We start from the raw sequence: 23909 nt of genomic DNA on the forward strand, positions 1-23909 counted from the left end.
CTGGATAGTGACCACTCAGAGCTTTACACCAGAGCCACATTAACCATTGCCATTAAGGTTAATCGGCGTCTCTAAATTGTTTTTAGGTGTGAGTGCATGCTTGGTTTGTCTCCGTGTTGCCTGTGACGGACTGGCGACCTGCGCAGGGCGTACCCCGCCTCTCGCCTGATGACCGCTGGAGTTACACGCCAGATGCCTACAAGTGGTTTTCGATGAACACAGGTGAAGCAAACAAAAATAAAAAGTGTGAGTTAAATGGCACCGGATACACAGGATTTCTTGAAGTTGATTAATGAAGTTCTGCAACATTACAAACATGTAATCCGCCACTGTTGTTATTATGTATAACGTGTTTGGGGTTATATGTCGGGTTAGAGGATGGACTAATCAGTCAGTGTTTTCACAAAGGACGGATTTTCATCGTCCAGATGAATATGCTAGGGAACTACTTTTTACTCTGGAATCCGTTTAATAAAGAAAATAACGTTCTGTATCACATACACTGTTGTTTGTGTGTGGATGTGAGGCATAAACAGTCATTAACTTTCCTGGTTTAGTTAAAAACAACATTCCCATGTGAACAGGGCTTCAGTCTTTCACAAACGTACACCAACCAGAAAGACAATATTTTTCTAAAAGTTGTAGATGAGCAAATTGTTTTTTGGCAAACGATTAGGGCATTATGGGTGTCGCTTTCAGAGAGTGTTCATGCTTCATGCTGTCAGACAGGTTCTACTTTAGTGGTGTTTTTTTACAAGTCTGCATAGTAGGGAAGGGCCAGTCACTAGTGTCAGTTTTGATAATGTTAAAACATTCAAAATTTTCTATCAAACCATTCTTACAGTTTAAAATACCATTAATAAAATAATTATTGTTATTTAGGTAATACTTGTTTAAAAGAGAAGTTACCATAGAGGTGCAAACTACACACTAGCTAACCAAGCTAATAGTGACTCTATAAACACATGGGAAGAAATAATAATATTGTGTGCAATAAGAACATTTATTTAACATTGTTTGATGATTATGTTATGCATTTCTTTGGGTATTAATCGGTATGTACAATTGTCATTTAAGGTTGGACTTTGTATCAAAACCAGTTTCTGATTTAGACATGAATCTTTAGTGTCTTGAGATGTTAAAAAAAAAAAAAAAAAAAAAAAAAAAAAGACATCACCAAGAAACAGATCTGTAAATCACTTCCATGACTGCCAGTAATACGGTCTGGTGATACTGGGTTAATCACAGGTATATAAATTTATATTTAAACACACAATGAGGTTGGTTTGAATAGCTGTATTAAAAAACTAAATCATAATTTAAAAATTGATTAGCACATTTACTTGGAGTGTCTCGTCTGGTGTTAAAATGTTCTTGTTGATTTGAAACAGTGAAGTGTGATTAAAAAAGAAAAAAAAAAGCAAAAATAGAAGAAATCTGTGAGAAGGAATTCCCCCAGCACCGAAGACGCAGTAAACAAATCTCTTCAGAAATGCAAAACCTGACCCATTTGACATGAAACTCTTCTTTTAATAACATCTACTGTTCTTAACTTGCATGTTAATTTCTTCTTGACATGCCTTCTCCCTGCCCGTTTTCCACTCTCTGTGTCTCTGGAGTGTGATAGGGAAATTATAGGCCTACGAACATTTGGCCTGCTTCAGCTACAATTAGACCTCATTTTAATTAAAGAAACACAGTGCCAATTACCCTCATGCACCTATAGAGAAACAGAGACGGGGGGGATAATGACAAGGAGGAATTCGAGAAGGGAAAAAGATGTCAGAGGACTTGAAAAAAACAGGGGGAATGTTTAAAAATATTGATGAGCTGCAGTGGGTTTTAACAATATTACTCTCGACATCGAGAATGTCCGGCTAATGGAGAGCCAGGCTGCTACCACGTACGTCTGAACACCTTGTACTTTCCTTTCATTTTACATTTACCCAGAAAACGTGTGACTGACAGAAGCTTTTGTGCCATTTCTGCCCACAAATGACCATAATCAATACAAGGCACACACAGGGAAAGGCTGATGAAATACGAATCCGAGGATCATATTTGCGTCCATAACATTTTTTTTGTGCTCTCACCACTGCCGCCTGAACAAAACATACAAGAGAAAAACTTATTAGCAACGATTACCGTTTTTGTTTTGATATTAACACCGTATGTATTTTGATATGTCTGCTGTTCTTCAAAGAAGGCAATGGAAATCAACACGCAGGGAAGCAGAGACGGAATATAAAACAGCAACCATTATCGGCATGCAAACTGGCTCAGCGTGAATTCTCTGGTGGATTACCTGCTGTGTTCACACATGGGATTGACTAGAAACTACCTGAACTTTACACTTCAAAGGTAAACCTCGAACTGATACAGGCATTTGCATTCTGCTACACAGGCCTTTCTATGAAATGTCTAGAAAATGTTTGGAAAACTGCTTCCTCGACTACAACCTGCGGCTTAGCTTAGCTTTGAAAACATATGGAAATGTTAAAAGTGTCCACCTATATCACGTTCTCATGGTGTGACAAGCTTTAGTTAAAAACACCACAGTTTTTAAGGTATCACGGTAATGGCACAATGTTTTAAATAATGTAAAAACAGAAAACCAAAATGCTGTAGGAATACGTTAATAAACGGATCACTACTAGAGGTGCGCAGGCATATACTGGTGATTGGAAATGAGTGATTTTGAAGTTGATGGGATCTGAAAAACAACAATTCAGATCATTTTTTTTTCTGTGAGAGAGCACGACTTTCAGAGCATAACAGGAAGGCTGAAGTATATTAGTGAGCATTTTTAGAGTCTACATTTCTAATTTAACTGAGTTAAGGATTTGAACTATTACAGCAAAGTTGATCTTTTAATACTTTTGGACTTTTAAGATAAATAAAACATGCACAACTTGGAGATATGTGTAGCCTTTTGGATGTCTGAGGTAATGTACGGCTCTACATTCTCTAGTAAACACACAGGGAGACTGCTGTTTTCCTAAAACTAGCTGTGGCATCTGCTAAAATAGAAGTCAGTTAAAATGTCAACCCTGCAATCATTTTGACTTTCTTTAAAGCAAAGCTGTGGCTTTGTTTTTAGCAGCTGATCTCTCACACAGTGTGCCATCACCTCTGCTACTAATGAGATTAGGTCACAGTAGGAGGGCTGAAAATATATATTTTCAAAGTTGTTCTAATATAGTCCTTAAAGAAAATTAATTAGATTTTGATATATAGCCTTAAGCATAAAATATGGAACAAACGCCTGCTGAGTGTAAAAGTGGTGTCTCAGAGGCACAGAATAAAATAGCTTTTATTTTGGCCATTTTTTAACTGCGCTTTACAGAGTTATAACAGATTTAACAGGCGGGTAGACACTGCAAAACAGAGCTTGATGGTTGTGTTTTTTAAGAGGCACTTGAAATGTTTACAGAGAACTAAAATAGTCTTGCTTGTAAGTGGGAGAAGTATAACAAGTGTAGGACACCTAAATGGAGCAGCAACAGCTGGGGGAAGGGCAGCGGCGCTTTTCTTAAAACTGGACTAAATTCTGCCACTTGCAACTCATTGTAAGGATTTTAAAGCAGAATACCATGATGGAAATGTTTGGTGGTTTTAAATACCTTTCAAAAAACCTTGTGTAACATGATTCTGGCAACTGGATGACCTTGGGTCCACATTTTAAAAGGATTTTTCCTACTTGCATTGCAAAAAACTTGTTATTCCCTTTACATGTGTTTTATATTTCAATTCGTTGATATATGTCCTCACATACGTTGCATCAGGTCAGTGATCGAATGCCTCAAGTTACCATATTAATTCGTAATGTCTCGATTTATCCTCCAGCTATAACTCAGACTCCCCTGTTCATCTGGGATTCCTGCTAACAAATCTAACTCTCCAATGCTTTAAAATACAACATGTATCTATCTTCCAGTACCTTACGCAGTTTTGACAGCTCTATGTTTTTATGTTGAATAGACTGTACTTCAATAATTCAGGGTTTTGGGAAATGCTCTGATCTGCTTTCTCGTCAAGACTTAGGGCTAGGTTACGCTTTCCCAGCACTCCAAATCCAGACGTCAATTTAGGACACACCAGATATCAGATCTGCATGGAGGTGGAGCGTACAGTCGGCGTTCACAGCGAGGGGCCCGCTTTCAATGGAAGACATTGAAATATTGATTAAGATGGGGACGATGGCGCCCGATTTCAGACAGTCTCTCTCCAGGTGCACATTGACAGTTTGCACTCAGTAAGTTACATCAAAAGTCCCACACATTGTTGAGCTACAAATAAATAAAGAATGGTGAGTGCAGCTGCTCTCTCTTGGTGAGTAAGTCTGAGTTTTTGGAGAGATGCGGGTGTAGTGAAGGATTGCTGGTTCTGTAAAGACAGAGATAATGATTGACACAGACACTCTGCTTTAAGGATTTAAGTGAAGAAGCTTATTGAATCTAACCAACCTCCCCACAAGCGTGTCAGATGAACTAAATCCATCCTAGGAAAGGAATATTTATACTTTTATCAAGCCTGCACAGTAAAATTAGCTCAGGAGTTAGTAGATTCTTCCGATATTGCCAACCGCGTGCTGCAAAACACTCTAAGATAATCTTAATTTTTGAGCATTCAGCGCAAATGAAAAGCAAAAGTGATTTCCGTAATGGGCTTGCTCTTCAGTGTTGTGCACAAAAAGAAATACCGAGAAGCTACAGAGCTGAATGTGTGAGTACAATCTGTGTTTGTGCGTCTTTGACAGAGTTGTGTCTAGGGAGATTAGACCTCGGCTTCCCGTAGTTCCTGTCCCCTTCCTGTCTCCTGGTCTGGTGGGGGCCGGCCGCCAGCACACACATCTTTCACATGCACAGTAGCGAGCGGGACATGGACTCCCTCCCCGTCTGCTGCATGACAAAAAGCCTCTTGTGGGTACATGTGGATGGCCTTAGCTACTGTAAGTGTAGGTCTTGGAAAAGTGAGATCAAAGGAATGAGGGTGTGATGAGAAAGAGGTGTTAATGTTTGACACGTCGTGCTTTTCTGGTCTGTAGGGACTCATTTAAAAAAGGGCTGTGGTTTGCATCTTTCCCAGGACAGGATGTGGCTTGGTTAGGGAGGATGCTTCACACTCAACAGAGCTAACAGATGCCTCTAAAGACAATGGAGACCCGGTCTGTGATCCTTGACCTCTAAATAGCCCCTTTTTGAGATCATCCTTTTGTTTATTACATTTCGACCAATTGAAAGGTCCAGGCATGAACGGGGATTTACATCTACCCACTAATATTACAACCATGCTCAGGAGTTATTAATAAACCAGTAACCACTATAAACAGTAAGAGGTAATGCTGGATTGTAGAGCAAATACGTATTACTAAGCAAAGGCAGCAGCAGCAGCTGTTCAGTCTGTAACAACCAAAAGTTACAGGTTGCAAGTCTCTGCCACTTAAATCTGCAATCGTAACAATATAAGCTGAATGCTCACATGATATTCAGCCTTGATGTGTACTGCCTTGATATGAAAACATGAAGGATGCAGAATGTTGACCTCATGATGATGTGGTGCGACTAGAATGGGGAAAAAAGGCTAATATTGGGAGAACAAAGGTGCATTTCCATGGCTGGAACATTCTCGAAGAACAACGGTAGCTTTACCTATGTCATTTCCATTGCAGGAACTAGCAGGGTTAAGTCAGACTGGCAGGGCGGAAAGTTACCCCAGAAGGAGGTAGCGCTTTTTGAATGTGACCTGAACCAAAAGCGGAGTTTCATAATGGAGAGCGTTGACCATTTCTTGGTGCATTTTGTTTCACTCATCATCAACAGTGGGTATTTTCACTGTAATTATGAAACAGGAGTGATATTTTTGGTTTGCAAGTTCAACATGTCACCCTAATCACTTGGGTTTAACGTGACAGTGTTTTCCGCTGATCACATTCACTAGTTAGCTAATCTTGGTAGAAACTAAAAAAATAATTTAGATGTTGAGTTCTGGTTTCAGCCTTTTTAAACCTGTAATGTTCAAACTTGAGTGATTTAAATTCAGTTTCAGTGTGTAAGAGTTGGGAAATTACCATAAAGGTTATGACACGGGGTGTCCTTTCGCTTCAAAGGCGTGTAAACATGGAAGTTGATCCCAACTCCCAGATGGGGAGGGAAGCTGTGTACCACAGTTGACAGTGCATGTCAGAGCAGAAACACCAAGCATGAAATCCATGAAATTGTCTGTGGACCTCAGAGACGGGATGGTCTTGAGGCCCAAATCTGTCGAAAGATACAGAAATATTTCTGCTGCTTTGAAGGTCTGAGTGAGCTCAGGGTTCTCCATCATTGGTTTGGAACCAACGGGACTCTTTCTAGAGCTGGTGGCCCGTCTAAACTGAGTGATCGGAAAAGGGAATGGCTTTAGTCAGGGTGGTGATCAAGAACCTGATGGTCACCCTGTCAGAGCTCCAGCAATCTTCTGTGGATAGAGGAGAAGCTTCCAGAAGGATAACCGTCTCTAGATGACAGACTAGTCAGAATAAAGGAAAAGACAAATGGAGTAATGAACAGAAACATCCTGGATGAAAACTTGCTCCTCAGTCCTCTGACTTCAGACCGGGGTGACGGTTCATTCTTCAGCAGGACAACGACTCAAAAAACATTGTCAAGATCTCAAAGGAGTAGCTTCACAAGTTCTGAAGTGGCCAAACCAGAAAGAACATAAAACAAGAAGATTCCAGAAAAATGTTCTGGGTAACACATGTTTTGATAATGTTAGGTATTTATAGTACAAAGTAAATTTTCTTTAAAAGGTCTCAACCAGGAGAACTTATGGTAGTTCATCCTTTTCGTCTTTCACAGCTACAGAGAAAAATCCCAGCAAAACAGCTTTCATTAGGGTTTATTTTTTCCTAAAAATGTTTTAATTTCCCATAGTGACAAGCAAAGATTTACTAATAGATTGTCTGAGGTATTGGCACACAAAACAATTTGAGATGAATAAATGCTAGAGCCATCCACGATGTATTTACATTGCCTTTTAATTAACAGTGGAAAACTGGAGGGGAAAGCTGCTGCATTATTCAAGTCACATCGGACCAAAGTGAATATCAGCTTCTTATTACAGACATATAAAAAGTTTTGACCTTGCCATAAAACGAGAAATTAAGGTTAAGAGGCTTCAAGTCTCCTTATGAGACTTCAACTTGGTTCCCTGCCGATTTATATTGCCGCGACCAATAATGAGTTTTGACCTGTGGTGTCAGCTGCTGAACCGCATTTGTGCATCATGGAAAAGCAAAAGCAAAATGTATTATTATAAGCAGAAAGGAAATAATTAGAGAATGAAATGTTCATCTTTTTAGATGAATCAGGAATTTAACTTTTGGGCTTTAAACCCACTGTATCTGTCTCCTACATCGTGATTAGTTAAATGAATTTGCCTTACAGTGAATTTGTGCTTCTTTGGAATATTGATCGGCTACTGAGAGAATTTAGTTCCTGCTGCTTTCAATTATGAAATCCCTTTGTCAACTCTTCTTCAAAAGCAGCTAAACTGAACTCAGGGCCTTCTTGAGGACATGCCTGCAGGCTGCAATAGCTCATGGATACAAAATCCTAAGATGTGAAAAACAACTGAATTTCAATTGTACTTTTTAAATTAATTTAGATTTTCTACCATTACTTTTTAAATTCACATTCAAAATACACTACCAGATAAGCAGAGAGCTCTCTTGGGATATTGACTAATTTAATGTCCTGGTGTGAAATGAATCGGTGTCCAATCTGCCCATTGGTTTGCCCAAAAGTACTGATTTTAAATTCCAATGTAGCTTAAAAACTCAATTCAACAAGAAATGACACAATAAGAAAGTTTTATAAAATTACCAATTCCTTTTTCAGGTTTTATTTTTTGTTTGTTAGGGGGCAAAAAAGTGACTGTAACTAACAGGTAAGGCACAAAGAAGTTAGCAGATGAAGGAATTGGATGATTTTCAGGTTGGCTTTCAATGATAGGCAACCAGCAGGTTGAAAATTCAACAATTTAATCTTTTTTCTGATCAGTGATTGCGTTACACCTGTGCTACAAGGTCATGGCAACAGTAAAACTCTAGTTTGTAGCTGTGAAAGAAAGAGCAAGACTTTCAGAAAGTTACAGAAAGGCTGGGAGTAACAGTAACACAAAACATATCACTTCCCGTTTCTGTTCCTCAAGGCTCTTGTCACATCAAGTTTAAAATATAAACGTTCCTTGCAATTGCTTTAGTCACAATTTCAAGCAATCTCACATACAAAGTGCGATGCTGGCATTTTACCTCCGATGACTCTTTCGTCTCCTCGCATAGCAGAAGTTCTTCAAATGTGTCCTGTAATCCCCCAAAGGTAAGGTTTCACTCAAGCAATTTCCAAGGACCAGGGCAGGTCAAAGCTCTAAACTGGTTCTATAAAAACAAGGTCTGATCTGACTGGTCTGGTTTTAAAGCTAGCTCTGGGTCTCATCATTACGTCACTAAAAACGTTTCCTTGAGTAACTGCTTGATCCTCCCTGGGATGATTTCTGGAGAGGATCAGAGTGAAGGTATTCGTCTCATCATGCCTGTTAACAGACGCCATAGTGTTGTCAACTTCATTTATGAAGGCTGTTTTAAATCAAAGTTGGTATTTGGGAACGCTCCATCCAAACCTGCATGTCTGATAGCAATGCAAATGGGATCTATACACACACACACACGTCTCACATGTTTAATTAACATCACTTTGTGGTATGAAGGGACCCAATAGTGTTTATGACCAGGGTCGCAAAGACACTTTAAGATTCAAACAGCACTCTGCTTTATTTCACATGACAGGCAGCATGAACAGAAACAGCAGAAGAAGAGACATCAAGCTCATCTTCTATTATTAAGTTAAAGCTCAATGTTTTAACTATTGTTGTCCCATATAGAGTGGATTAGATGTAAATCTAACTCAAGAGTTTTAAAGATGATGCTCACAACACCTGAATTAGTGGTTGGTCTACTGACTAAAACACTCATTTCAGACCCAGTGTTTGTAGTGGAAGAAACAGAAAGAACTTGTTCTAAGCGAGTTATAGCAGCACCAGCGTAGGACTGGAACAAGCTTGTTGTGAACAGAACCAGAGTCAGGCAACGTTTGAGAGAATATTTACACACAACATCTCTGAATGACAAGCCCAACTTATCAACACCCCAGCAGAAAGTCAGAAAACAGTGGTACAGTGCAAAATGCAACTAATTAAGTAAGTTCCTGTACAAACCACCAAAAGCTCTAAACTAATCCCGTACAGGGTTTCCCCCAGAAAACTTGCTCAGGGCAAGCTCAGGGCGCAAAGACAGTCATGTTAAAATGTTTAAAGTTGGGAGGAAGTTTGAAAATTTCACCTGATGCGTTACTGGAAGACTGGAAGATTAATACCTAAACAGCAGCTATAAAGTCTTAAAAAAAAGGCAATAATAATAAAAAAATTAAATAAAATAAAAAAGCAAAGCTTAGCCTGGTGGGGGCGTAAGTAAATACACTTACGTGTAAGTAAATAAGTATAATACACTGTGGGAAACCCTGCCACATGTTATAAAAAATCATGTGGTTGGAGTTTACAGCACCTCTGACTTCAACACTACTTAGCTTCGGAGGCTGTTTTCCGACTTAATTTAGAGAATGAATAAACAAAACATATTTGGGAAACAAAACAAGGAACCTCATTTGCCAAAAAGATTTTTACATTCTAAAAATGTAAGTGCTAAAGGCAGCATATTTAGCAAACTGCAGAGTTAAATTGAAGTGTAAATGTTAGCATCATTTCATACAGCTACCTACTCTTTTGAGTTATAAAAACTTATTTCAAAACAAAACCACACCAGAAAAATAAAATCCGTTTTATAATCCAACACTCATTTCTGAAACATTTATATTTTTAGTCTAAATCTCTAAATTTGCTTTAAATAGTCTGTTGAAAGATGAATCTACAACCATTAGTTATCAAAATGTCACTGTTCTAATGCATGTAGTCTCATAAGAACGACTCTAAAGAAAAGTGCAATTTTCTTGGGTTTCAGTGTGGCAACAGGACACCTAAATAATGTATAGCTGATATCTGAACTAAGGCTGCTTGCTTCTCAGAAACATTGTTTGAAGACATCTACAGCTAACAAAAAATAGAAATCTAAATATTTTACACCACTGTTACTTCACTGTCTGACTTTAAATCAGACTAATCTCTTCCTGTGTTAAGTCAGTAAGGGTTTTGTCTATTTGCTAAATGGTAGAATAATAAAATATTATTTTTCTACTTTCTTCAAATTCAAAATTTCACATAAAATCTTTTGGTGTTTGGTGGAATTCCCTTTCAAATCGTACGAGTTAGTTCAAACATTCTGGATTTCTCTCCACAAGCTTCTCACAGCAGCTCGAACTGGTGCAAAACTGGTGCAACTGGGTTAGTTTATTTAGGCCGCTTTGTTGGCACACACCTTCTCAGCTCTGAATTAGGCCAAACATTGTGGACGTATCCCTGAGTGCCTTTGCAAACTGTGATCTAGCTTTTTATTTTGCTGTTGAGATTGGCTTCTTCCACGCTCAGTGGCATTTCAGCCCAGGGGGTTCAGGACTCTCTTAGCAGCTCCAGCGTCTCCAGAAAATCATTAGGTTTTGTTCAGGAATTATTCTGGGGTTGATACAGTTTACCAAAAACACTCATCCCAAAAATACTTGGGCAAAATTGATTAAAGCCACAATGCTGAATTAGAAGAAATGCATTTTATAAATCATAGTTATTCTGGCATTTAGCATATTTAAACTATGGTAACTAGCCTAAAACAAGAAAGGTTTATTCTGATTTAATGTTAAACAATGGAGAAAAAGTTTGTGTTTCCTATGCTGTGTTTATATTTTGTGCTTTAACTCAATGTTTGAAAGCGCTCTCTACACAATGTTTCTGTGTACTCAGGTTGTGAGAAATGTTGCTGGTGTCAACAAGTTTAACATTTTGACATAGAGCTGGAAACTGGGGGTGGGAGGGAAGCTACTTTGCAGTAATTATGTAAGTAGGTTATTTAGTGATTCAGAAATTTAATAAGAAAGTTTGAAATTCAAGACTTTTCCAAACATAATATGCAATTCAGTTTCAAAATGTTCATTACCGTTTAATTAAGTTAATCAGAAACTACATAGACGTGTACTCTAATCTGTGTTTGGTGAATAAACAAGCATATTGGTCAAAAATGTAATTTCTTGTCAGAAAAGAAAATTATCAGGAGCCATGTTTTCAACTTTTCAAATTAAATTAACAAACTGTGCTTAACATAAAGATATGCCACAATAGTATAAATGTGGCTCTATGTGCTTTCTTTAATGTTTTTTTAAACTTGACATTAAACATATTTTTCAAACCAAAATGAATCCAGGCGTTACCTTGTTCCAACTAATTATTTTATAGAACAGAAAACACAAGCAATGACGGATGTCAACACGGATGCCTCACTTTTAAAAAAAAGAAACTTGGTGTTTTCTTCTCATGTGAAAGTATTATTTTCTTAGACCTTGACATCTCAACATGTAAAAACAAATCTATTAGTGAACAGTTTTAAAGGCCAGTCGTGTCCCCCTCTCTTCTGTACACTTAAATCCTAGTTTGCTAAACAACAGCATCTCTAAACGCTGTTCATGAGCTCAACTCATCGATTTATCATCCACACAACATTGTTACAAGACAGAAAATTAAACCGTCCTGGAGAGATTTCACACATATGCCAGGACAGAAATCATCAGTAATTGCATTGGCCTCGTCTTTCTTCAGTGCCAAATCCTCTCAAAACAAATTTGATGTCTTAATAAGAACATTTCACCATCTTCTATACCTCGGAGCAATCAAAGATCATTGAGGCACTCTATAAACTGGAAAAGCCCAAGTTAAGCCATCCTCTTTACAGAAAGCTTGAAGGCAGAGGCAATAAAAGAAAATGCAGGTTATGCGCCTGTTTTCAGACACTTTCTCAGTCTGAAGAGGATATTTATCCACTTGTCTTCTTCCATCAGGAAGGTTGAGGTCTGGGTTAGTCATAAAACCGGACCCCCTGCCGAGCAAACACTTTGGAGTCACACAGTGCTAAAATCTGGGATGATCTTCCTACCCAGCAGGAAACTCTTCCAACCTTGTCTTCCCTGGGTCTTTTAATAATTAGAACAGACACCTGGCCAGCTAAACTATGGCTCAATTAGAATTTACAATGGAAAATGTTGACAGAATAAAAAACGAGACGTGGCGTGTTCCATTTAAAAATTGTCTTGTTAGAAAATGCATGCAGTGCCTTGCACAATATGCGTTTTTTTCCACATTTCGTCACAATACAAGCACAAACTTCAATGAATTTTATTAAAACTTAATGCGACACACCATCAGTTATAGTTCTGGCTTTACATTTATGGTTGTTGCAGTCTCTAACAGGGTTCCTTCCAGGACTGGGCTCCATTTACTCTACCCACATTCCCATCAACTCTGACCAGCTTCCCTGACCCTAAGAGAAACATCTGCACAGCATGATACTGCCACCACCATTTTTCAGCAAGACAGTTATTAGTTCAGAGTGATGTCTTGCCACATGTTTGCTGTGGCCTCTGTACGCCTTCTGGCAGAATGCAAACGTTACCTCCCACAGTTTTCGTTCAGCAGCAATAAATCGCATTCTGAAGGTAATTGATTTAGCTGGATGCTATTAAAAGGAATCTGTGTAAAAGGCGAAGAAAACAAATGCATGACCCAGTTTTCTCATTTTTATTTGTAAAAAGTGGTGCAAGCTTTTCCTTCCACCTTACATTTCCGCGCGATGTCGTGTTGGTTTATCAAATAAAATCCAACAAAATCAAAAAAAGGCACCGCAGCGTCACACAAACTCACATTGACTCCCGAACATACAGTGTCATGCTTATGCACTTCCAATCTGCAATTTACTCTGGGGTACAAAGGCAAATGAAAACACACACCCAGAGCTTTCAGTGACTAATCTGCAGTGGGAGGTGGACGGCTTGAAGTCGGTGCAGACTCCAGCTAAATAAACCATCTAAGGATTGACACATCTAAGTAAAGACACGAGAGGACCGACTCTGTGCAAGAATTTCCCCTGCTTTATTCTGTGGCAGCACACTGCTTTATATTCAACAGACAACATACACGCTGAGAGCTAATTCTCCTCATCGGTCCACGCGTTGCTTCTACAATCCTGCAATTGCGTGTCTGTGTGGCGGTGACCGATATATCTAGAATATAGATAAACTCATTGTCGGACGTGAAGCCGCCTGCAAGAGAACAAAGAGCATAATTTTGCCTTCAGAGCCCCGACGTATTTGCTTTTCAGCGGGTGGTTGGATTTAGTAGTTCACAAATGGTTTGAATGTCTGCATCTCACGTTGTCCAATCTTAGAATGAAAAGGAAGTTGTTGACTTTAGATAGCAATCTCTTGGTGATCTAAAAGGCTTGGTGGAAAGAAAAAAGGAGAGCAATATACAGCAAGCTGCCAAAAAGAAGGTGTTTAATGCTGCTTTAATTGAAGTGGCCCGCTCCATTTTGGAGCTCTTAGCTGTGTGCAAGCTGCAGGAAGGCAGTCGGCGCTCGGGAATGTCTCTGTCATGCCGTTTATAGCCAAGCCCGCGTGGCTCAGACCGGTGTGTGAACGCAGGCCCTGGGAGACATCCTCAAGGTGAGAGGAGATGCAAATATGCACGGATTCTCCAGACTGATGTTGAAACCGAATGAATTGCAGTTTTAACATAAAAACGGCCATATCAAAAGCGAGATGTAGGTCAGCTGATGACGCGTGGAGGAAAAAATATTCCCAGACCCCAAATCAAGCCTGCTGATGGCGAACACTTCCAGCTGAGAGATTTTTTTTTTTTTTTTTTTTTTTGCATAAAGCCTCACACACCAGCCTCGTCGTTTGTGCGGATTTCATTTTATTTTTTAATGTAGCAACAAATAGAAATCATCAGGCATACCACAACAATAGCTAACGGGGAAAAAAGGAAAAAACTCACAAAGGGTGTTTCACCCACCCCCCCACACCAACACAATGTTCGGCGTGCCTCTGATAACAGCAGCGATGTGTGTGGAAGATAAATGAGGAAGATGGACCTGAGATAAATGCATTCCTCTCTGTTGTTGTCTCCTAATTAAAGGCCTTTTTAGCCCCTTTATTACATTGTGGCTCATCTATCTGGCTCACAGTGCGCCCTTCTAAAGACTGCAAATCGACGGCATGCACGTTTCGCTCGTTAATCTGCGTGCTGATGTGCACATGCGTGCAACCTTCGCACCCTCTGCCCATTTCATTCACTCGTGCCGGTCTCCCCGTTTCTCCTTGACTCACTTCAAAGAGGACCCCCTCACTCCCTCCCCAAACCCTCTAAAAGTGCCATTCTCCTTGGTGCTTATGGCTGATAGGCTGTGGCCTCATTCCCTCACCACTGCAGCCTGTCCCCATTGTGTCCCGCTCTCAGAGAGGAGCGTGTGGGTGGAAGACAGACTGGCTCTCCAAAGTGAGTGCCTGACATGAATGTATGGGCTCGGGGTGTATCCTCTCACCAAGTCGAGCTATCATCCACCTGCAACTCCCAGCTGCCACATGCATCCCCTCTCAGAGGGGGAGAGAGAGGGAGAGAGAGACACGGGCTGAGAGTACTTGTGGCACTCGGATGCCTGTTTAACTCTTGAGGAAGCTAATCATCGGATTGAGGTGCTGAGGATGATAGGGCTACAGGCTTTCAGAAGTGGGAGAGAGAGAGGGGGGGAGGGTGCTTTAAATGCAAATCCCTTTCTTATAAAAATCGGTTCCATTTAAAAGGATTTCTGGGAAACGATCCACATTTCCATGGTAGGGGAGACAGTCAGCAAGAGAAAACAGAATAGCACCAGTCAAACATCAAGGAGACCAAGGACGTGGAAAGAGTAGCAAATGAAAAGGGGTACACGTCTGTGAAAGAAAGGATTGAGGCTAAAGTAAGGCCCTTTAGATAAAAGCTCTCTTTTCTGCATCTGTGGCGCTAAGTGAGGTTTAGTTTGCACCGATCAGCAGCGTAGCGTCTTCGTGTTGGCCGCGTGACGACGGTGTCGGGAGGTGAAAAGATAAACGGAAGAGTGATGTTGAGAAACAACATCTGCGAATCCGGATTTAGATGATAAACCTCACCTAAAACTGTCACGTTCACGCTCGCCCTGCATGGTTTCCATCTGGAACGCTCCTCCAGTGCATCGGGTCTTTGTTGCGTTACGGCATTTTACTGGAGCTGGCATTAAGCTGCGCATTTCCCTGCTTACACCAGGCACATTTGGAACGGTTTCTGGAGCGCCAAGGGAAACCAGATACTTTCTCAGGATGAATTTACGAGCAAGCAGATGCTGAATAAAAAATCAAGCTATGGCATGTTGGTTCAGTGAAATTCAAAAACAATATCTGTCAAGAAGCCACTGCGAGCATGAAGACACGTTGCAACAAGAGACGGTCTAATTAGAGTTTTGTGATGGATCTCTGCTCGACTTGATCCAAAATGATTTTGGCAAACACTGATTCCTCTTTAAAAGTTAGAATGTGCAAAGAACCCACCACTTTTGGTTCTTTGTTCTTCACAAAATAGTTCTTCCAAATGTTCCCACCAGACGAGATCATTAATGATTATTTCTTATTAGAAGCAGAGGCGACGTCACGCCATACGGCAGTCATATTTAATAAATCTAAATAGTACTGAAACACATTAAATATATTAAAACCACAAAGACTTATGTTTTCAAACATTCATTTATGTTAGTTATGATAATTGTTTGCTTAAAGCTAATGAAAATATGACATTCAAGATTAGCATAATACACCAGACCAACAAAAAACCTTTTAAAGCAGAAAAGCTGGCTTCACAATAAAAGTATGTTTAATACATGCATTAAGCTTGTTAGGTACTTTTAAAGAGATAAATTGGACTCATTGGGTCACATACTCTAACTTGTCGAACATGACTGTATTGTGTATAACTATATTCTTATTTTACGCCAAAGACTGTTAATATCAGCCTGACCTGGTATTACTTCTGCCTGGTCTGTTCACTGATAGGAAAAATGTGGTGAATGAAGTTGCAGAAATACAGAAATCCAGTTGCCTGCGGATTTCTCTTTGCTTTTGGGTTGAGGTAAAAAAAAAATAATAATAATAATAAGAACATTTTGCAGAGTTGGGCTTAGTACTTAATGTTTTGAAATTTTAGCAGTACATGTACAGTTTATAGAATTTCTCACTTTTGAACTTCCTATGGAATTGATATTAAAATAATGGGGAATAAAACTCTAGACTGATCTTAGAAAGGGATTCTGATAAAGACACGCGCTTCCAAGTTCCATGCATAAATGAGGATAATATTGAAATCCCTTCCTTCTCTGTTTGATTTTTAAACTGCTACAATACAACAACTGTGAAACAGTTTCTTTTAGTGAGTTTTTAATGTAATTGTTGAATTAAAACTGAATTAAACATAGATGCTATTCAGCAACGAAAACAAGATTCAGCCAATCCAGAAATCTGTGTTGGCCAGTCGGGGCCTGTTTGATCCATCTCTAGCAAAAATGTAGGCAAAAAGCACTAAATTCTTTATGAACAATAAGCCTTATGGGTCAATAAAAGCTGTCCATTAACAATGTGTTAACATACCAAAACACAATTTGGTAAATTTATGTATGAAACCTATGTCTTGGTTTCCCTTTAGTCCACCAGTTGAGAGCTCTGTGAGCTCATTGTTCACAATGAGACTGCACATGCGCCTTTTCAGGAGCCAAACAAAACGTGTTAATGCCACCTCCTTTGTGCGTGTGGCTGCTTTGGTCTAAGTAAGAGTAATGTGGAGCAGAGCGCTACAGCTGTGCAAAGAGTAAATGTAACAGGGTGACATTTCACCTCTCCATCCATCCATCAGCAGCATCTTAAAAAATGCTGCGGATGTCTCTCATCACTGCGTCGTGACGGGTCTTAGCTAAACAAATTTTGCTGGCAGCTGCAACTCTCTCCTTGCATAGAAAATAAAAAGATGACCTGAAGACTGATGGGTTTAGCAGCTGCAGGGCATAATCCAAGCTATCGATGTGTGAAGAAAGGATTTGCATTCAGAAGTACAAACACTAAAACGCCAGACTTACAGGTGGACATTGACCCAGATAAAGAACCTTGAGCAAAATACAATGGTTACTGCAAAAAATAGCACAACTAAAATGATGTATTTGCTTTTATTTATAAAAACAGAAAAGCAACTTTTTTTTTTCCCTCTTCTTTTGACTATTATTAGGATGCATCGATGCTGGTAACAGCACGATGTGTGTACTAGTATTCAGAAAAGATCTCTGATACTACAGAACCCGATGCTGGAATGATGTTAGTGTCGTTTCCCCTCTAGCAAACAGTATTATTTTGTCTCTAACCCAGCATAAACTGAATAGGAGCCAAATAAAACGAAGAACACGACGACGTACGGCAACTGAGATGAACAAACCGCTTAGCGGCAGCGTGACGGCTAGTAGAGGAGGAGCCATGTTGGTGGTATGGAGGTATAACTGCAAATTATGTTCAGCAAAGTTGACAAGAGAAAAGACAAAACCATTCACTTCCAATATAAGTAATTGGATAGAAAGTCTAAAAGAAACCAACATGACGTCGAGTTCAAGCAGTTTTCTCACTGGAGCGGGAAACAGCAACATCCAACTTTGAATGAAACTCTGAAGAAAACAAGAGGCAGTAAAAATCACAGAGGCTCTGACCCGACACACTGCTCTTAACCAGACATTATCCAGGGTTGATGTCACATTAGCTGCCGCCACATTACAGACAACCTTCAACAAAGACGAAGTTGGCTTCTGATTGCAGTTTCCAATTTAGGAAATGGCTAAAGGGCGATTTCAACATTTTTTTGTTTTTTACCTGCTCTTGCTTAAAAACTAAAATACCTAGCCGCTTCAAACTAGAGCAGATTATTCTGCACTAACAGCAGAATATCTAAAATCAAGTGTGTTAAACATTTACTAATAAAACAGATAAGTGATAAATAATAGAAAATAAATAATTTAATAGTTAATTGTAAGGAGCATAATGACATTTTTTAGATTTTGTTTGTTGTTGTTTTTCTGAATGCAAAGATAAGTTGTAGGCTTGTATCCACATGTTCAGCAAATATAGTTTCAAAAGTGTTCGGAAAAGAAAACAAAGTCTTGTGTTTCTTATCAGTTTAACTTTTCTGTAAGAACGAGAAGAAAAAGTTAAAGCTATTAGAGAAAAAAATGCCACAATGCCATTATTCCACGACGCTGTCCAAATTGTTTTCATTTGTTTGCAGATGAAAGAGCTCTTTAATTACTTAATTATAGTTTAATGGCACCCCACAGGAGAACTGCAGCAGTGAGGTAGAGAATAGAAAACAATCATTTGCATTTTGTTTTTTTCCCCCTGATTTTCTGGTTGTTTAGATAAAATCTGCTCTGAATAAATGCACAAACTGCAGAGAGGCACGGCTTTCTACGAACCTGTTACACCCAGACAGCTAAGCAAATGACCGATTTGACATGGGCTCACAAAAGCAACTTGGAGCCACGTGAATTTGATAGCACAGATTACTTTTGATGACAGTGCTGGTGTCGTAAAAGTCTGAATAGTTGGGAGAGACTGCAGTGCTTGTGCCACTGGCTGCATTCTGAAAAACGGCATGAACGAGATGAAACTCACAAGATGAGGTCTTTAGGTTAAGTTTGATCTTTAGAGCCAACATCCATAAAGTCAAACATTATTTAAAATTGTAGTAAGTCTACATTAGTGTCACAAATTATTAATAGTGGTTAAAAAGAATATGCAGTTTTACTTCAGTGTGCTGGTTATAGTATTCTTTGCATTATACATTTTTTATATGCACAGTGAAGCAGAGAAAAGTCTGGTTTTCAAGTGTGTGCGCGCGCGATGGTGAAATGTGTGGACCCGATACAATTTTCCACCCAAAGCGCCTTATTAATTTCCAGCCAAAGTAATTATCTGATCAAGAGGTCTGTGTTTTAATCTTCATAGAGACAGAAGCGTGAGAGATCCAAGCAATGAACAAGCAAGCGGTGTGTGTAAGTGACTAATTTATCCTTTAGTTGGAAAAGGAGGAGAGATTTGGCAGCTGAGAGCTTCATCTGCCCTCCCATCAGTTCATTACAGAATTCCCTAATAGGTGGAGAACAAGTGGGGGGAGAGTGATCCTGAGTGCGCCGACTGAGGAGTGGGACGCGGACCAAGACACGAAAACCAGACATCTTGTTCACACTTGGCAAAACGCAGATGTTCTGGAGTCAGTCGACTAGGTGCTCCGACTCCTTGGCTGCCATCTAAATCCCTGTTTTCCACTTAAGGCTGCACCTGTTAGGAACAACCGGCTTATGATCGTTGAAAGAAAGGGGGAAATAGATTAGCTGGGACAATTTGTGATTTTCTAACAGCTCGTATTCTTTAGAGATGCAGCGAGAAATTGGCTCGGAATCGGATGAGGTGCTTTCAGCTGGTGGGAGCACAACAACAGAACAAAAAACCAAACAAACACATATAATAAGCAGTAAAAAAAAAAAAAACCCAGGCATTACTTAAAAATATTTTTATATCTTTCTGCTTCCAGTTGGTAGCAAACAAACTCCAAAAAGCGAGCAGAAAACCATCTTCTTTGACAAAAATACTGTATTTTGGGGCTTTAATTAATGCAGGAAGATATATTTTTTTAACTTTTGGCAGTTTAATTTAACTAGAAACATTTTATTGTTTAAGCCACTCAATTTCAAATTTATGCAACAAGTACAAATAGTTATTGTTTGTTACTTTTGAAGAAATACAAATAGGCTAAAATCAATTTAAGCCTACTGGTTGTAAATTTCTCATCTCTAGTATCTGACAAAGAATTCACACAAATGCCTCAGGTTAAGCATTTTTGTCTCACACCAAATGAACAAAACCTCAAAGCTACAACTCTGATCTGAAGTTGCAGAGCCTCCAGCTCCAGCTTTAGAAGAAGCCCCCCTAACAACCTGTATTCCAGATTTAAGAAAACTGACCAAAATTAAGTGTCTGGGAAAATCCCGAGCTTCTCTCTAGGACTACAAAGTCAACAAGTCTTCCCCGCAAGAATTCAGCCTCGGTAATTTAACTCGCTTCTCTCGTGGGTGTGTATGCACACATCCTAAAGGACACACTTAATGAAGCCAGTGGTAATGCCTCATGTGCTGCCTGTTTATACAGCGCACAGCAGCAGAAAAAAACAAAATGCGAGTCTGTGGAAGAGGAAAGGTCTGAATCCTCCTAACCAGACGCAGCTGACAGATTTGTGTTCCTGCCACACAAGATGTGAAGTCATGCATGTTCACTGTGTTCCTGTTTACAGTAACTTTTTGGGTGGAAGGATTGAACATTCATTGTTTTCATGGAAAATGTTTCTTTTTTTTTTTCAGCAAATGAAAAAGCTTCCTTGAGGAGGGAAATCACCACAGAAATGTATGCTATAGGTAACATCTAAGGCTGATCATGTTACGTCTTCTGCAACCTAAGCAATGGGGATGAAAATCTACACACAAGACAAAAACAAAATTATAAACTGGAATTCCCATGTGAAGAACCATAAGTAGCTCACACAGCAGTAGGTTTTCTATAAAAAAAAAGAAAAAACACTGCAGCTACAAAAAAAACCCCAGCAGTGGTTATCTGATCTGCAGTAAACACAGACCTATTATTTCCAAAAGATCATGTCATATCAAAGGTTTTTGCAGACAGGTGATCCTGCTGCATCCTTAACAGACTCCAGGCAGGTTTCTACTCACTCCAACGCACAGATGTGGAGAAACTGAGCTATTAACAAAACGAAGCAAAACCAAACAGCAGATAAAAATTGATTCCCGAGACTATTCCAAACGGTTTACTCTCAGGCTCATACGATAGCATTAGCCACAAAGCATGATCCCACCAGTCTTGATGTTCGTTACAAGTACTCACCTATCCACTCTCATGTTAGGCAAATTATCCGATAACTGCCACCAACATGACTACACCTCCGCGTATACCCCAGACCAACCGAAAATTTTATTTCCTCCAGTGTAATTAGAAATGCTTCACGAAACTGATCCGAGACAATTTCTCTGTTAATGTCAAGGCAGCTTTCAAGAAATGAATATAAATTACAAGGCAAACTGCACATTTGATACAGAGGGTTGGATGTTTTACTGCTTGCCGCAGCACTCTGCACTGGCCCAATAAACATCTCACCAGGCCAATATTTGCCCCTGAATGTTTTAGTATTGATTTTAGGGTATGACTGGTTAATATTCCCACAGGAAGTGGAATTGGATCCAGTTTAAGTGGACTCAGAAAGGCCCTTTGTGTTACATTTAAAAGGGGTAAAAAACCAAGCATTTCTGGCTTCGGTGCTAACTGGTATAAAACATATAATCCACCTTGTGAAGTTTATAGCCAGATATTTATGACACACCTGTGTCCTTTTACATTGAGATTTTGGTAAATTACTTTTGCGTTGTAACCGCTACATGCCCATAAATCCTATGGTAGCCTCAGCTCTTTCTTTACTGGACCTTTCAGTATAAAAATGGCAGCATTTTAAACAGGAATTGGCTGTTATATGTAACAAGGTATACTGAGATTTTATTTATTTATTTTTCTTTAATTTACTGTTTCAAAACCACAAAGATTTCCTGTCTACCCCTTTCCTTTCTACCAAGTCCCTGTTGGAAAAGTGTGAGAGTTCTCTAAGGCAGCACAGAGCACAGAGTTGCCCCTTCCCAACCTGTTGCTATGCAGTGGATGAAAATAAATGGTTTGAACTCACAATTTAGAACATAAACCAAAATAAACACTTGCTAACATGTTACTATGAGAGAGAATGGAGCTGCTTTTTTTTTAGCTAATTATTGGATATGTCCTTATGCTAGCAGCTGCCCAAGCCCTCAAAAAGAGCTTTCTTTTTTCTTGTAACTGATTGGGTTTTTTAAAGCAATTTCTAATTGTAATGTAAATATACACTGACTATCATGTTTTCTATATTTTTTCGTTAATATTTGAAATTTTGGCATGACTGACACAACCAAATTTGATTCACTTATTTGCTTTATTACCAAAGAAATCTTATTTACTGTGTATATTTTTGGGGGGAAGGGCAGGAAAAATTAATGAAATTGGCAAATAATGCAAGAAACATGAACACAGCTCAGACTTTGTTGATTCGGTTTAACTTTAAGAAAAAGAGTGTTAAGAAGCACACACTTGGTTTTATTTTAGAGCTTTTTTAGTGTTCGAACTTTTTTGCTAGTAATATAAATACACAAAGCGCTCCTCGTCGCCCTCTGCTGGTCGGGAGGGCCTTAAGCAGCTGATTACTTGGCTCATATCGTTTGTACTACGAGATTGCGGTATTTTTTTACTTAAGATTTTCACACAGCATAATCGTTTTAAAACGCATAATCTGCAGATTAAAAAAAAAAAAAAAAAAAAAAAAAAAACAGACTCACCTTCTTCTGCATCAGCCAGACGAGCCAAGTCCAGGAATAAGATGCACCCCAGCAGGAGCAGCAACGTCTTCCTTAATATCACCTCCATAGTGTTGAAGCCGAGTGGTAAAAAATGAATGGACGTGGGTTAAAATCCCAGCGGCACTGGCAGATCGGCTGTTTTCGCAAACCAGTCTGCATTTAAATCGGACTCCTGATTAGAAAAATCATCAGACGGTGCAGCTAAAGAAATAAACCCTGGACCAAAGGAAGCTGATAAAAACCCTTTCTGGACGGAGTTACTTTATTAGCAGCTACACGCTGAAAAGTTGACTAACTTTGTGTTGCAGTGTAGGTCGTAAAGCGTTGTAACTGTACTCCTACCTCAGTCCCTCTGTCAACACACGGTGAAAAACTTGACTGTCGGCATTAATAAGCTCTTTGTGCTCCACACGACTTCCCCACAAAAATCTGCCCCTCAGCCCAATGACCGAGCAGCCCGACTCCGCAACCAGGGGACATCAATGCAGGGTCTGATAGTTGCAGAGGTTAGTTTCAGTCGCCTTACTGGCTATTCCGCATCTTCTGGAGAAGAAAAAAAAAGTCCAGAAAAGTGAGTGTTTTTTCTTCTAAATTCTCCCTTAAACACCAGAATTGCTGTCTTCGGTAGAGAGAAGAAAAAAAATCAAAAAGAGAGAGGTGGGGGGATTTACAGCGCGACAGGTTTAGCCTGGCCTAGTTTTAAACAGAAAATTAAACAAGAAGCGACGGGAAACGTCTGGTTTCATCAAAAATCAAGTCAGCAAAAAGGCTACACTGCAGCGAGACTAAAAAGTTTTATGCTGAAGTAGCTCGTAGGACGGGGGGCTTTAAGCTGGTCACCGAGGACAACATCTCCGCATCAAACCTCCAGTCGAATGGCATCAGTTAGCCCCTCCCACCCTGGTTTCCATAACAGCAAGACTCACAAGCTCGCGACATGACGCTCCGTTTCCGTCTGGCTACTTCAAAATAAAACGCGGAAATGTTAAACGTTCCAAGGACTGACGGAACTATTCATTTAATACCCACTGAATTTAGCATTTTTAACATTTGACGTTGTAACAGGGTAATCTAATGTGTAACCGGACATATTCTAAAAATAATATGGCAGAAACGACTGTGTTGAAGCTTATTCTTCCCTTTGTGGTCGCTGTATTTTAAAATTTGGGTTCTACAGCAGTGTGTTGGCCGATCATTCTGTCTGTTTCAGGCGTATTACTTTAAGCTAAATGCATATTTATTAACCAATTAATGAATTAATTACTTAGTCACTTTATGATAAACACTGCATTTTGGCCATAAGGTACACGTCTACACTAATGAAATAGCTGGAAACACAATCACT

The 23909-nt window shown here is 39.4% G+C and overlaps 1 protein-coding gene across 1 annotated transcript in view; it reads right to left on the bottom strand.

Moving 5' to 3' along the window:
- The window catches only part of ephb4a (eph receptor B4a), a 53761-nt gene extending 30289 nt beyond the window's left edge, over positions 1 to 23472 (bottom strand). The window contains exon 1 of the mRNA XM_014996524.2: positions 22544 to 23472. Within this exon, the coding sequence (XP_014852010.2) occupies positions 22544 to 22631 (88 nt within the window). The 5' untranslated portion in view covers positions 22632 to 23472. The remainder of the gene's footprint in view (positions 1 to 22543) is intronic.
- Between the last annotated feature and the right edge of the window lie 437 nt (positions 23473 to 23909).

This window comes from Poecilia mexicana, unplaced genomic scaffold, assembly GCF_051168715.1.
Source record: "Poecilia mexicana isolate PSO_F unplaced genomic scaffold, ASM5116871v1 scaffold_14, whole genome shotgun sequence".
Classification (NCBI taxonomy): Eukaryota; Metazoa; Chordata; class Actinopteri; order Cyprinodontiformes; family Poeciliidae; genus Poecilia; species Poecilia mexicana.